This window comes from Sus scrofa, chromosome 13 (genome assembly GCF_000003025.6).
Source record: "Sus scrofa isolate TJ Tabasco breed Duroc chromosome 13, Sscrofa11.1, whole genome shotgun sequence".
In the NCBI taxonomy this organism is placed as follows: domain Eukaryota; kingdom Metazoa; phylum Chordata; class Mammalia; order Artiodactyla; family Suidae; genus Sus; species Sus scrofa.
Window position 1 is genome coordinate 48,011,707 of NC_010455.5, and position 16,621 is coordinate 48,028,327.

General features: G+C 44.5%; 1 protein-coding gene across 1 annotated transcript in view; it reads right to left on the reverse strand.

Annotated features, from left to right (window-relative positions):
• Positions 1–15,690, reverse strand: part of LRIG1 (leucine rich repeats and immunoglobulin like domains 1) — a 118,395-nt gene extending 102,705 nt beyond the window's left edge. The window contains 1 exon segment of the mRNA XM_005669717.3: positions 14,831–15,690. Within this exon segment, the coding sequence (XP_005669774.2) occupies positions 14,831–15,057 (227 nt within the window). The 5' untranslated portion in view covers positions 15,058–15,690.

Genomic DNA, 16,621 nt, shown 5'->3' on the forward strand with positions numbered 1-16,621 from the left:
CGGTCTGACTGTATTCTTCCTAGAGACAGTCATGGAGAGTCAGGTCTGGGTTCTAACTGGCAAGTATGAGACTCTGGGCATGTTATTCAACTACTCTGGGTCTCATGCGTTAAGACAGAAGTAAAGTATTTCATAGAGTTAGATAATTAAATGAGCTCATGTCCCTATGCCCTGGTGCAAAAATGCAAACTATTACTGTTAGGTTGGGCCTTCTAAAATTACAAATTATTTCCATTTTGTCCTCATAACAAGCTTAAAGAGGTGGGCACTAGGATTATCTTATGTAACATTAGAGGAAATGGAGTCAGAGGGAAGCTAAGTAAATTGCCTGAGGTCACCCAGGAAGCTAGGTTCCAGAGCCACCACTGCTACTACTGTGCCCCCAAAAGCATGGCTGCCTCCTCACCACCACCATCATCATGACGCATGTGACAGGAAGGTGGCTTTGCAGAGGACAAGGACACAGCATCAACCTCCCCAGCAGACCCTGAAACACTGCACTGTTCTGGCCTCTTCATGGGTTAACATGACTTGAATTTACTTGAAAAGTTCAAGATAAATGCTAAAGTCACATTTGCCTTAATGAATGATTCTGATTAGTTAACTTTAAAAAAAAAAAAAAAAGTTTAAATGTCATCTGTCTCCAAACAAAGGGAGGGGTCCCAGCAAATAAGTGTGGCCATCCTGTTGCTTTCCATAGATGGTCATGTCTATTTTAGGGATCATAGTCTCACGTCCAATTAGTCTGCCAATTTCACCTCCATGCTCATTTTTTAAAAACTCTGACTAGAATTTTCCAGCTCCACTGTAACTTTAAGCTTTTGTGTTCCTTCTGCATTTAAAAAGAATGCCATTTCCCAATATATAACTCCCAGATGTAGAATTCACAGATGATTCATCTCGCAGAACAAGTGTTCAGAGACATCAGCTCCAAATAGAGCAAAAACTTGGAATTCCCTTCTCCTTCAAAGTAAGAACTTGCCTAGATCAGCTCTGCTCAGCAAAGTTTGTTTTCAATTATATTTCCAAATTCTTTTAACAATAACTGCATGGCGTCTGGCACCAACACATCTGATTCTTTGAAGTGGTTCTCAAGCCGAGAGTAGAAAATAAGGATAAAGGGAAAAGGAAGGGCGCCTATCCACAATTTTTGTTTTAGGTCAAACATTCTCTCCAAAAAATGCTTTTTTGGGGGGCCACGCAGACGGCATGCGGAAGTTCCTGGGCTAGTGATCAAACCTGCACCATAGCAGGAACCATAGCCACACAGTTAAAACGCCGGATCCTTAACACACGGATCCACTGGGGAACTCCCCCAAAGTGCTCTTTGTTATCCAAAATCAGACAAACTGCAAGCTATGACTTCTCACCAAAGGTCCATACTGCAAGAAGCAAAGAGAGCTCCTGAACTGATCCCATCGGCTGGCTCTTTATGAGAAAACAGATCATCAGCACAAAGAAAACAGCCCTTTACTCCTTATATCCAAACCTCAAACACTTCTGCTAAGCCCTCTACACAGGTCAGTGAGGAGAAATCACACTTGGAGACTAAATTTCAGAAACTCCTTTGGGAATCAATGAAAACATGGGATCCTTTTTGCCCAGGGGAAAAAAAAAAAATGCACCGAGCCCCAAGAAAAAGAGTTCTAGGGCAATAAACAAATACTTATCAATGAATTCCCAGGTACATGAAATCGAAAACTCCCTGCTGCTTGAAGTCTAAATGGCAAAGAAAAAAAGACAGGGATGAGTGAAAACTTACCTAACCAGAGAGCTTTTGCAGAGGACAAAATATAAATAATAAATCCACGGTAACAAGGTCATGTGAACAACAGTGAGGGTCTAATATTGACAAAAGAAGTTCTTTCATGGAAGGGTGGGAGGGCTATGTGGCTTACTTTGATTTCAGAAAGCACATGGCAAAAGGTTACCTTTAGGTCTTAATGGGAGAATATTTATTTAAAAAAAAAAAAAAAGGGAGGGGGAGGCTCCCACTGTGGCCCAAGGGGATGGTCGGCATCTCTGGAGTGCAGGGATAAAGCACAGCCCCAGCCCAGCACAGTGGGTTAAGAATCCAATGTTGCCACAGCTGTGGCATAGGTTGCCACTGCAGCTCAGATCTGATCCCTGGGCACTCCATATGCCATGGGGCGGCCAAAAAAGAAAAAAAAAAAAAAAAAAAAAAAAGAGGTCTAGTTCTTTGGACTATTTCCTTTAGTCATAAAAAAGTAGTCCCTAATTTCTGTTAAACATCATGTCAAGAAGTTCCAAATCACTAACTGTGCCTTCGACTTCACTGCATTTTAGCTATACCTCCAAACGAGGTTCCAGATTCCAAGAATTAGCTCTAGAGAAAAAAAAAATCCCAAGTTTCCACTATATGAAAGCATACATGATCGGAAGAGAAAAGCCCAAAAATTTCCACCGAAGGCGCTAACAAACTCCACGTGGAGGTAAGATGGATATTCAGAAAATGGAACATCAAAATTCCCAGCCTCCCTTGGCATGGCAAAGTCTTTTAAGGAATCCAAATGAGAGGGATCACAATTTTCAAGACCAGTGTTTGAGCAAGAGGGAAGCAATGAAAACCCAGGCAGATGGGTAATTTGGGATGAACTTGACCAAAAAAAAAAAGTGAAAAAAGACTTCAAAATTTGAGAAAACAAAGCTCTGGACTGTACATATTAAGCTGCTGAGTTTCCGCCTTGAAAGGCACACTGCTAAGAGAATAAAAAGCTGCTCTGATGCCCCCATGTTCCCTGCACGTTGTCAATGGTGAGCCAGCTCAAAAAAGGCAGATGAGGTTGTGTGTGGCTGCCCTTCCTCAGGCAATGACCAGTGAATCTGCTACAGGTGGGTCCATCAAGTCATGTAAAAGGCAGCTTGTCCACAGTGGCTACAACTTCTCTCAATGGAACTATGCATGGAAGGCCCACTTGAGAGAGATGCTGCTGTAGTAGCCCTTAGCAGGGCAGAGCTCCGTGACTCTGAAAAAACCAGGCCCTTAACTTATTTGCCCTTTTGGACCTAAGATCTTAAAAAGCTAAATCAAAGATCTAAAGTAGGTCTGCAACAGCTTCTATAGCTTCCTTTGAGCCAGAGTGGAAAAGAGGCAACCATCAAAGAAAGACAGTGGAGTACTTGCTCCTCTTCAGTAATACCTAAAGGCCCCCAGGAATTCCCTCACTGAGAGCCCCCCAGGCACACCCTGCCTCCCTCTACTGCCAGGGCAGCCCCCTGAGGTCCCACTCGGAAGCACCAAACATGCAAAGGGGACTTTTAAGTTACTATCCTAAACATACAGATTAAGTGACTAATGCTTACCATCCAGTGAGTAGTAAGGTTATTCCCCCTCTGTTTCATTTCAGATAGAATTATATACCTGAAATTGAGCAGCCTTAGCCATCGTACACTCCTTCACAGAAAGGAAATTAACTGATGAGTTCAAGGTCACACTCCCAGGCAGGGGCAGAGCTGGGACAAAACCTCAGCTCAGGACAAAAACCTCCTGATACCCAACCACGGGCTATTCTCTCATCCATCCACATTCCTGCCTTCACAGCTTTAAGATAACTAATTTTTTTCCTTTTAAGTCAATAGTTTGTATTCCTTTTGTTCAAGAACTTTTAAGAAGCATAATGAAAATGTGGGCTCCCTTCTGACCAGAAAGATGTACTGGGCTCCAAGATTTCATACATAAGAAAGTTCCGGAGTTCCCGTCGTGGCGCAGTGGTTAACGAATCCGACTAGGAACCATGAGCTTGCGGGTTCGGTCCCTGCCCTTGCACAGTGGGTTAACGATCCGGCGTTGCCGAGAGCTGTGGTGTAAGTTGCAGACGTGGCTTGGATCCCGCGTTGCTGTGGCTCTGGCGTAGGCCGGTGGCTACAGCTCCGATTGGACCCCTAGCCTGGGAACCTCCATATGCCGCGGGAGCGGCCCAAAGAAATAGCAAAAAAAAAAAAAAAAACAAAAAAAAAAAAAAAACAAAGTTCCCTAGGACCCCCCCCCCCACCCCGCTCCGCATCCCACTCCTCCCACACACAATAGTATTTGAGCTTAGTCAGTCTCTCTTTTAGGACAGTCTGGAATTCAATATAATTTAATCAAGTCAAAGCACTGTTTCAAATGAACTTGTGAAATAATAATAATAATGTAAAAAAGTCTCCATAGAAGATTCTTCTCTTGTCCAAAACACAACCACAGATAAGGCCAAACCATCGTGGCCAAGAGTCCCACACAGACACCAAATCTGAGAAAACATTTAGAGGAATTTGGGATGAGGTAGACCTTAAGAACTACAAAACATTTCAGTTTACTTTCTGGCTCTCCTCTCTTGTGAAGACGATGAAAGGAAACCCCATCCCATTTGAGCTGCAGCTTCTGCATCCATCACTTTGCGGGATCAACAACCAACTTCCTGGAAGCAACAAGCTCTTCGGGCTGTTTATAAATTGTGCAAGCACTGATAGCTTGTATGCCAGAAACGCACACCAGCCCAGGTGGAGGACAGAAATCACAGGAAAAAAAAAATTTTTTTTTAATTGAAAACTAAAATGAAGGCAAGATGCACGGTGCTGGACCCAGGTACTACACTGCTGAAATCAGATTCAAGGATGATGTTCTCCTGATTTACGAAATAGAAATTAAACTCAGAATTTTTCAGTTATAAGTACCTCTGCCGCCGCCCAAATTTTTCTTAAACCCTTGGGTGTGTGCTTCCACTTCCTGAACAGAGAATCCACTGCAAGATGATATCTAATCAAATATCATATAAATTTAATTAAGATTACTACATCCGTAAGTTTAACCTGACCATAGTGGACAGCTTTTGAAACCAATGAACACTACATAATCTATGCACAATTATATTTTCACAAACAGAATAGGTAAATCATCCCATAAACTTTGATAAAGCAGATGACTCCCATTGGAATTCCTAATTAAGCTGTAACCAGTGTGAAATCTATTCTCAAACAGTCTACTAACCAACAAAGTAACAGGCTGGGGAGAAATTAAACTCCAGACTTTGACAAAACCAAGACAAACCATTCTGCAGCTACTTGAAGAAAAGCATTTTTCAAAGCTGTGAAGTTTAAATCAAGCACAGAGGGTTCCAGGAAGGTAGTTCTTTGCTTTTGGGGGGATTTTCTTCAGGGTGCCTCTAAATCTATTTAAAGCAGCCTCAAGTAGCCACAGCTGGAGGGTCAGGCCTTACAAAGTAAACAATAGTTAACTCAATTCAGACTCAGGACTTAACTACAACCAGTGGCTAATTACTCCTCTATTAACCAACAGTATCTGAACTATCACTTTTTAAAAGACCCATTCAGAATTATGTTTGTTCACTAAAGGATTCTAATCAGCAATTAATAGCAGAGTAGAAACCTCCCAATTAAGAGCTACATGGGGAAAGACAAGAGTTTGTCAGAATTACACATTTCTGGCAAAGGAATCTAGGACAAAAAATTTTCTAAGTGCCTCCCACTGGGGAGAGGGGAAAAAACGTATTCTGAGAACATACAAATTAAGTGTGTACACGGTGTATGCTCAATAAACATTCTTTAAACGTATAGCTTACCAAAATTACCTCTGGAAAAACACACTTAAAATAAATGCTAATTTTTTTTTCAAAGGTTGTTCAAGCTCACATGTTTTGAAACTACCCTATAGTGAATGGCATGATATGTACATTATATCTCTCCAATTATATCTTAATTTTTAAAAACCTATACATTTAGAGATGTAATGAAATGCTTAGATTTGCTTCCAAAAAACATGAAAGGGGACAACTGCATTAAGGTATAGATCAAACAGGAGGAGCTATTATCATCAAAAAGAACACAGGAGTTCCCTGGTAGCCTAGCAGTTGGGGGTTCAGTGTTGTCCCTGTTGTGGTGCAGGTCCAATCCCTGACCTGGGAACCTCTGCATGCTGCAGGCTGAGGCCAAAAAATAGTAATAATAATAATAACAACACCAAGAACAAATATTGGCAGGGATGTGGAAAAAGGGGAACCCTGGTGCACCCTTGGTTGGTGGGGATATAAACTGGGGCAGTCACTATGGAAAAGAGCATGGAGGTTTCTCAAAAAACTGAAGACAGAATTACCATATGACCCAGCAATTCCACTCCTGGAAATATATCTGAAAAAAACAAAAACACTAATTTGAAAAGATACACGTACCTACCCCAATGTTCACAGCAGCATTATTTACAACTGCCAAGATAAGGAAGCAACCTAAGTATCCATCAACAGATAAATGGATAAAGATGTGGTATATATACATACACACAATGAAATACCACTCAGCCAAAAAAAGAATGAAATGTATTATTTGCAGCAACATGGAGGGACCTGGAGGGCATGATGCTAAGTGAAATAAGTCAGATAGAGAAAGACAAATACTGTCTGACATCACTTATATGTGGAATCTAAAGTATACAAGAAACTAGTGAATATAACAAAAAAGAAGCAGACTCACAAAGAACAAACTAGTGGCTACCAGTGAGGGGAGAGGGAGGGGCAATAAAGACAGGGACACAAAAACTACTGGGAGTAAGATTGGCTCAAGGATGTATTGCACAACTCAGGGAATATGGCCAGTATTTTGTAATAACTGTAAATGGAAAGTAACCTTTAAAAATTGTACAAAAAAAAAAAAGATTTTTGAAAACAGGAGGAGCTATCAGCTGGTATCTGTTGAGACTGGGGTACATAAAGTTCATGACATTATTCTGTCCAACTATGTGGATGTAGGCTATCTTCCTTGCAAAAAGGTTAAAAAAAATAAATAACATGTTATACCAAGAAAAGTGAGTTGGCTTTTTTTTTTTTAATACCTGGCTGCATATCTAATGTTGCCTTAATGCAGAATTTTTTCTTTTAATCAGACTTTTCAGTTCTTCCCCTCACAAGAAAAAGAAGCTAATCTGCAATTGCCTGTGTGAATGCTGGAGGTACAAATGCTTTCAAAGAGTGTGGCAACTACAAAATTTGGAACTAGAGCGAGATTATCCATCCCCCAGTTTGAAAGTGCTCAATTCTTCTTCTTGTCTCAAACAGGCTATCATCAAGTAGATAATTAGCGAGAAAGAAGTTATAGTGCAATGTATGCTCTGACCAAGGTAAGTGGCACATTATTTGAAAGGCAAATTATAAAGCAGTAGAAAGGGCAAGAGATAGGAAGTGGAGATGGGAGAGGCATTACTAAATGCTGCATAAAGCAGTCTTATAAAATGAAGTTATATGATTTGTTTTTAATCAGCTTAAAAAAAAAACCCTCCATTATTTTGTTTCTCAAGGTTTAGGGAATTCTGCTGCAGGATAGACCCTCAGTTATTCCATTCATTCTCTTCCTAACAATAAGAGACCTTTGAGAAAAAACAAAACAAAACAAAACAAAACCTGCAGATCATAAAAGATTAGAGAGCTGGGCACCATAAAAGTTTAAAGAATAATCAATGCAAAGTGCTTAAAAAGAGACAGGACATGATTTTCTTTCAACTCTCTGAATGCCACCTTTTGCCAAAACAAACTGAACAAGCAGTGATTGGAACCTGCATCCTGGTTCATAAGGAAATCAAGATGTATTAGGACTTGAAGAGATGAACGGATTGGTTGTTCGCACAATGGGCTTTACCGGTTATGCTAGATTAAATAGTAATAAAGACGCAAACAATCATAGCCGTTCATGTGGGCAAGGCTGTGAATCATGGCCATTCACTGGGGAAGAGATGCAGGTACAGGTGCAGGAACGAAAGGAAACGGCTTTTCAGGTGGCATCCTTGCCAGATTCCTCTGATGACCCTGTGCTCACTGCCTGTGTCCCCTGCAAAGTTACTGTACAATGGCAAACAAACCAAAACAAAGGACAATGTCAGAGCTCTCCTACTCTCTGCATACAATCCAGCAATCATCTTGCCCTACACCTCCTCCTCCTTCAAACATTTCCAGAGAGAAGTGGGTACAGTGCAGGATTCAGCTGGCCAGGGAGTCTGTAACCTAACCCGTGTTAGGAAGAGTGCACCTGCATGTTTCTGAGCAAATGACCAAGCGTCTTGTAGGGGCTCAGTTTCAAAGAAACCTTGGGAAATAATAGGATAAAATTATTAGTTCAAGGGCCTCTCATTTCTCTGCCTCCTTCCCACCCTCCACCTTCCAGAAGTTATAGTGGAATGCTCCAGAGACAGAAGTATTTGCACAACTGGAATACATTTATAAACCACCTCAATCATTTCTGCTAATTGTATAATTCGTATAATTTGTTGCAACTGTTCAGAGCTGCCCCCTACACTGGTTTGAGATTCCCAAGGGCACATAAAGTTTCATTCTATTCATATTATCAAAAACTTTATGGCACAAGGCTGCTTGGGTTGTGAGTCCTGCCACCTGCTTACTCCAAAAGAGGTGTACATATTAGAAAAGTAAACTTTTCCCAGGAGGCCTCTGTCACCAGGAACCCTGACTTGGAGAGACTGGCCATGAGAGGATGCAAAATTTGAGTTACTGGGGCCTTAGCCTTCCACCTGTGCTCAGAATCCTCAGCAAGTTGACTGACCTACATTGGATTGGGGGAAACACATGTGTCGTCTAACTTTGTCTTCACGGCAGCCTAAAATAGGATATTAGGATCCTCTTTTTAGAAATAAAGGAAAGAGGTTCGGCACATCACACACACGGCTGTAGGGTGGTGGGGCTAGGAATGGACCCCAGAAATAACCTCCCTTCTCTTCCTCACTATTCCCTTGTGAATGGCGAGCACTGGGTGTGATGGGCAGGCATGAGGCATCCAAATAATTAACAGGGTCAGAGTAAAGGAACCTTCACCCTCCCCCACCCGTCTCCCCATCAACAACCCAACCCAGGACCTGGGGTTCAATCAGGAAGCAAATGCCCACCTAGAGGACAAAAGACCAGCTGAAAGCAGGTCGTGAAAACCACGACACCCAGGGAAAGAGGGAAACAGCTTTAAAAAAAAAAAAAAAGAGCAACTTTTATAAGCAGACTGTATGGTTTATAGCTTGCATTTCAGAAGATTATGCATTAAATACTTAGATTGAAACCACACGTAAAGTATTACTAGAAATGTATAAAGCATAAAGCCTTTGGATAAGAAAAATTCCTACGCATACCTTCTCCAAAAAACCCCCAAAACCAAAAACACAGGACACCAATTGGCAACTTTCAATTAGACCAGAGGCCAATCATAATTTTCAATTTTTCTACAATCCTGATTTAACTATTCAATCTGCTTCATGGCAACAATGGTCCTGTATCACATTCTTCAGTAGAAAATTTCTCGGTCTCAGTCATATAATTGGCCAATTAATAGGTCACTTTAGACTGCTGTTCTAAACCCTGCAATTATATATATTTATAAAAAAAAAAAAAAAAAGTGCAGGTTCCAAGAGGCTTAACTACTGTGAAAATTTTAACCTCTGGTCTTCAAAGTCCTGCTTTGCGTGGGGAGATAAGAAGTGATCTGAGTTTCTGACTGATTCCCATACTTTTATTCGAAACAAAAGCAGAGGACAACCACATTACTGACAGTCCCCAGGAACTGAAGCCAATGAGGTAGATAAAATGGACTCAAAGGCTCCACATCATGCTTAAGACACCAAAAAACAGCACTAACAGTTCCTAAATTTCCCACCAGCCAGGGAACATTGAGGATTTTTAGATTTTTTTTCTCTGCCTGGGAATTTTCCTTCCACCCCTCCTCCCTCCTGTCTCAAGACAATGCCTTCAGCCTTTGAAACTGCATCCATTGTAAACAGCTCTGAATATTAACACAGCCCAGAGTCCCGCTCTAAAAGACCCCCAGGGTTTCAAATTGCAGTTGCTGAGAAGGGAAAAGGTCCCCAGTGAGTAAATGTCACCAAGCTCATTCAAAAGCAGTTGAAGATCTGGCCTGCTCATGAAACTTGAAAGTCTTTCAACTTTGGGGGTAAATCAAAAGAATCCCTTTGAGTTTTAAGCAGATGATCTTGGTACACCCAACATCCTTTATTGCTCATGGCGACTTTCAATTCAACAGATCCCTTTTCCAGATTTCCCTCTCTGGTGGATGGTGGATGTCACTTTTAAAATAGCCAATGGCTCTTTTAAAAAACAACCTCCTTCCCCTGATAACAGAACCTTCGGGGCTGTAGCAGGTGCACAGAACTGGGCCAGGTGCGTTGTTAAGTCACACAAAACCCGAGTGGCTCTCTCTCGCATTTCTGTCCACCCTCAAAGGGAAGATGCTGAAAAGGCTTTGCACCAGGAAGACACCTCTGCAAAATGGGGGAGAGGCCTTTTCATTGTGAGTATGGTGTCTGAGGGGAGAAAGGTCAGCCAGAGGCCATCCCAACGTGCTCAGGGAAGGCTACTTGGGGAACTGAGGCCAAGGCATTAACACTGCAGGGAGAGGAACTTTGAGCCCTCAGAGGAGAGACGGAGGGCCAAGCATGGGGACATCCACTGGGAACCAGCGCTCATTACTCTGCACTAAATCATCATCTTTTTGGAGATGAAGAATTAATTACTGCTGACAGTATATTCAAAAAGTCCAAAGTTTAGGGACTCTAGTGACCTAATACAATTACGGAAAGGGATGCACTTCTTTTTAAAACAGTCCCTTGAAAGGACAAATACAGCCCTGACATATACCATAAAGGCAAGCGACACTGTAAGGAAGGGAATATATATACACATGACTGGGTCACTTTGTTGTACAGCAGAAATTGGCACAATATTGTAAATCAACTATACTTTAAAAAATAAATAAGTAAACAAAAAATAGACACTGTATGCCAACAGGGTTCATTTGCAAAGGGACCTGGGGGGTCTCCAGGCACTTCCTAATTTCACAGTCCTCAAAAATTAGATTTTTATGGCCCTAATTTCATATCAGAGGAACTTACTGTGTGCCTTTAAAAGGCAATCAACTGTATTTCCCAGAGACATCCCCTCACTGGGAAAAAAAAAAAAAGAGGGAGAAAGAAAACTCCTAACAAGTAAGTGCTCCATCACGCAGAGGAAGTGAGGCTTCTGACACCAGTTGCAAAGAAAAGGACTCTGCGCTCAGATCAAAGCTTCTGAAAACTTTAAATGCACTTGCACTTTTCAGATTTTCTCCCTGCCATTACCCACTGTTCAAAAGGCTCCCTCTTCAGAACAACCCTTTGTCCATCCCGGGTCAGCCCAGTTCTTAAGTGATACAGAGATACAAATAGGAAAACAGACAGAAGGGAAGACCTCAGGGCCAAGAAGACAATCATCTACTTCTCTAAAAAATGAAAAACAAACACACATACAAACACACACACACACAAAAGAATCTCCGATTAAGGTTCTAGAACAATTTGGTCATCTGCAATTTAATTTGCATAAACAGGATGGGGAAGCATTTTCCAAGCCCTTAATTCACAACACCCTGCACACCTGGGCCTTCCAGCACAGCTGTAAAATTTGAAAGACAAAGGCCCTCTTTGCTTCCCAACTACAATGGCAACCACCATGGGCTTATGTTTATTTTCTAAAGTAATCATAAGCACCACTTAGGTGCCAAAACCCACAGGGTTTGATTTAAGTCACCCGCATTTGGTACTGCAAAGACCAAAAAGGAGATAAAATGAGATCCAAAATCAAGCCATTCGTCTTAAACTGACTGTGAATAATTCACACTGGTGACCTTTAGAGACGGTCCTTGTTTCTGAATACCTGGGCATCATCCCTCCACACTGAGCAGGAGAATCATTTGTTCCTGCTGCAGGACCTGCCTGCTTTCCTATCAGAATCCTATTAGGTCCTCGTTTAGCTGCCAGACCCTTGAAGCAGGCAACACTGGGCTCAGCTTTTTGTCACAGAGTGGAAGGTAGATTGCGTTTTAATGCATCTTAGCTCCTGAAGCCATATGCTCAAAAACAATTTCAAAGAAAGCAAACATCTGAGTTCTAAGAAGTTCAACTTCTCCCAAGGTTCTGGGAAGGTGGAATAGGGCTTGGCAGTGCTGGGTGCTATTTATGAATGTGCTGGTTGAACTATGCCAATCTCACCTACGTAATGGGATGGCAGACTCAGTTATGGCTCCAGTACTACAACTATAAGCTATTGTGTTGAATAAGTTATCCTCAGGCCCCAGGAATGAAAGTATTTTCCCTCTCCCAGCACCATTCCAGTTCTTCTCTTCAAACTACATTTACATTCACTATTAAGAAGTTGTACTTTCCTTAGGCTGAGCCTAGGAGCAACTTCAAAATTAGATTCACTATTTGCAAAAGCAAAAAAAAAAAAAAAAAAAAAAAAGTCCCATAAAGCCACAGGTCCTCTTTCTATCTCAAACTCACAGCCTGAAATTGTTTGAACTAGCTGCAGTAAATCTACTTCATGAGGTTATAAACTAGCTCAAAGGATTTTCTAGACACAATGGACTCGGGGGTGTAAACTTGGTGAAACCGTAAGATATTTTATTATATTATTTATATTCAGAGACTTTCTCCCCTAAAGTCTTGCTGAATCATAGCCAGGAATATAAAACATAAATATCCTGATGGAAAATTCAGAACAAGACTAATGACTTAAATGGAGAAATCTGAAGTCCAGGGGAAAAAAAAATATTTGCTTGATTTTTTTTAATTAGAAAAAAACTTCACAAGTATTTGTCAAAGGATACACATTTCTGTACTGAAATATCTTACAGCTATCCACACACAAACTAGAAGCCATACTACTCACATCTTAAAATATTATCAGTTAACACCATAATCAGTATAATCAAGTCTAGTGAAGCTTAAAATAGCCAGTTTGGTATTTACTGATCATCCAATGTGTGAGGAAAAGAGAAAAGACCGCAATTTTAAAGGTATTTATGACTTGTGAAATGTCACTCCTTAGGCAACAGAAAGCCCCCAAAACAAGCAGTAGTTTTGTTCCAAAAATTAAAGGGCAAGGCAAAGTGGATCTTGTGACCATAGCAAAGTGCAAACAAGAGGACACTGTGTCCTCTCCAGGAAGCCACCACTTCTGAACGAAATACCTTCCCCACAACGCCACTGACACATGGCATTAGGAGTCACTCTTCCAAGAGGTGAACACTTAAGAAATTACCCTGATTCTGCTCACGTGATTTTACTTTTTTAAAAACTCCTTTAAGAGTATGTAAGGGAAAAATCACAATACCCCAGACCACCCCAACTAAATAAAACAGTACCTAACAGCAATGCTGGGCTCTACCTCCCACTGCTTTACACTTTGACCACTGGTTGTCCCTAAGTCAGGGAATGCCAAAGGAGCAGCAGTACACTGAAGAGAAATCCCACCCCTCAGTCAAGGGTCTAGTTTCAGAACTCTGTAGGACTGGATCACTGGTCCAAGTTAACGCTCTTTGCCCCACTCTCACAGGTACAGGGTCTACACATTAAAAAGGAATTAACTTCCCTCTCTCCCCTCCCAGCAGCCAGATTCCCAGACACATGTTCTTAGATCAAGCCACAGGTGTTGGTTCAAACTTGTGTCACCAGTTTTCTCTCTTTTTTGAATGCTGAATGCCATGACAGAGGTTACTACTGTGCCTCTTCTATGTCCTAGGAAAGAGGTTCAATTATTCAACTGAAAAGCAGACTGTTCAAACTAGGCCTCTTCTGCAAGGTACTAACAGTTCTGCAGAGATGCTAATTACTGATAACCGGACAGGATTCTGACTCCTGGACCAGATTTGTTAGAAATTGTAAAAGGCTATATTATTCTCCCTTGTTTACAGAAATTTAACGTATTTTTTTCCTGCTGAAACTCCCGTAAGAAGTGTCCCACTAAGTCTACATAGGCCAAAATCCTGACATCAGAGAAGAGCTAGGTTAATCTCACTCTGTCAACCCAGTCTCTGGCACCCTCTCCAGAAGGAGCACTACTCCAAAACTAATTTGCACCATTTATAGAGAAGAAATGCTAGAGGGTGGACCCCACTCCACTCCACTACATCTCAAGCCCAAATGGTCCCCTAGAGAACAGACAGGAAGGGTCTGGGACACAGTTCCCTCAAATGCCAACCAGGCGGAAAAGGACAAACTTCCAGCAGTTACCGACCCCCAGAACATTCAGAGCCCCCTAACTCGGGGATCCTCCAGGAAAACTGCCTTCTGCCAGGGGCCAGAGCCAAGTCAGGCCACCAAGGTCCTGGGGGATGATGAGGCGGCTACACACGCTCTCACTAATAAATAATGTAAATACAAGACTGGAGCCAAAAGTCACCTCCATTCATTATCCGCTGTAAGGCCAAGCAGCTCACACACCAGAGAGTTGAGTTACGGGAGAGGAAAAAAGAAACACCCCCAGACACACTTCCTCACACTCTCCCCGCCAGATGTTTCCCACTCTCCACCCACACACATTCCCCTTACCTCCACAGTCTTCACTCACATTCTCTTACTTACCACCTCCCAGATCGCCCTCACGAGAGCCATGCTCGCTCACCTCCAGACCCCCACGACACTTCTCTTCCCTCCAGAACCTCAAGACCCACATCCACTCTCCCTAAGACCCCTTGACCCACGCTCGATCAGATCCTTCCCAACGAGGTACACTTTCCTCCTCCACACCTCCAAAACTCCGACTCGCGCAGCACCAGACCCTAGCGAAACGCACACTTTCCCCATCCAGACAAGTTCTCACGCACGCCCTCTCCCCTCTGGACCCCCGAAGGGGAGCTCACGCTAACATTTTCCAGCTCATTCAACTTCACACACAAGCAACTCAACCCGCAACTCCTCTCCCGGGGGAACAACCCCGCCGCCCCGTCCCAAGTGACAGCGCCCGGGGGGCGCGGGGAGGGCGGAAAGGGCGGTACTCACAGGCTCCGCGTCCAGGCGGGCAGGTCTCCTGGCAGCGCTGCCAGCCCCCGCCCGCCGCAGTCCAGCGAGTCCCCAGCGCAAGCGCAGGCGGCAGTGCAGGGCGCCCGCGGGCCGGCCGCAGCCGATGCGGGCTCCAGCCCGAGAAGCAGCAGCAGCAGAAGCAGCCGGAGAAGAGGACAAGGCGAACTGCGCGGGGCCCCGAGCGCTCCCCGGACCGGCCGCGCCATCTTGTCTGGAGCGCGCTGAGAACTCCGGGCGCGGGGGCTGCGAGGTCTGGGGCGACCGCAAGCACTGGCGGGCCTGAGGGGACTCTGCTCGGCACTACGCTCCGCGCCGGGGCATGGCGGCCGGCACAAGTTCACTCCGCAGCGGCGGCGACTCCGGCACTCAGCGGGCCCCCAGTGCCCGGGCCGCTCCGAAACGCCCGGAGGGGACAGAGAACCCCGCGCCCATCCGGGCTGACCCGCCCGTGCTCGTTGTGAACCTCAATGATCCGGGCAAGGGGTTCGGCCGGCACTCCTCGTCCTCCCGCCGCGCTTCTGTCCAGGCTCCGGGGTCCCCGCACACGCCAAGTGCCGCCGCCGCCCCTGCAAGGAAGGCGCTCAGGCTCACAACCGGAGCTCTGCGCCCGTAGGCATCTTCCTTGCGGCTTCGAGCGCCTGGCTGCAGACCCCTGACTGGACGGCACGTCCACCCCCACACTGCTCCAAGGGCCCCGTGCGCCTAGCTGTCCCAGCGCCGAAGGCAAAGGGAGCGCGCGCAGTTCCGGGCTCGGCACGGCACCTCCGCGCAACGAGAACCCTGCAGACCTCGCGGCCGAACAATCAGCCGCTCGCCGTTCGCCTCCCCGCGGCCCAACCCCGGCCGGTCCCAGAGGCCCCGCCCCCGGCCTCTCGCCCTCACACACCCCCTGGGCTCCAAGCCCCACGGCCTCCTGCCGGCCCACGTTGGACGCTTTGCAACAGTGCCCCGCCACGCCCCCCCGCCTGCTGCTTATTGGCTACCGAGGTTCACGGCAGACAGCCTGGACGCCCATTGGAGCGCTAGTCATGATCCCGCCCCTCTCGCTTATCCGGCCACCCCGCCCCACTCTCTTTTCCCACCCAAGGTGTGAAGGGCGGGGGACTGGGAGGAGAAAAGGAGAGACGTCCTCCGGTTCTTAAAGTGGACGTGCTCACTGAGGGTGGAGAAAGGGGATGCGCGCGGAGGGGAGGAGGAGTAAAGATCTGCTCTCTAGGTCTAGGGAAGGAGAGAAAAAATGGTAATGAGAATAACGCCCCCGCTTTGAAAAGGCCTAGCCCCAAAGATTTTTCCCTCCTGCCCAGATTGCTAACAGAACCAGTGATTTAGAACAAGTCTACACCCATTTTCCAGATGCCCTCTAGGAGCAAATATGTAAATAAAAATTCACAAATTTCATACTTATGGGGGCATCTTTAGTTATTTTGTTAGGAATGGCCGCCTTCCTCTCTCACAACCTGGAACTCCTTTCGGCTCCTGACATGTTCTTGATCTCTTAAATCCAGCAGTATGTCCTTGATTACCAAATGAATGTCTACCGCCTGTAGAAAACCGAGTCTCCAAGGTGCTCTTACCCCCTCCTCAATCTCTGCCCTGGTAAGTTGAAGAGTACTCCTGCTAACACTCCAGGCTTTGATAAAGGGATTTCTTTGTTTAAATCCGAGCATTTTAAAGCCACTTTTCAAGAAGCAATACATCGAAACAGAGTAAAAAGAGAAATAATAATTGTCACAAAGCTACCGACTTTGGCTCCTCCAGGTCAGAACATAG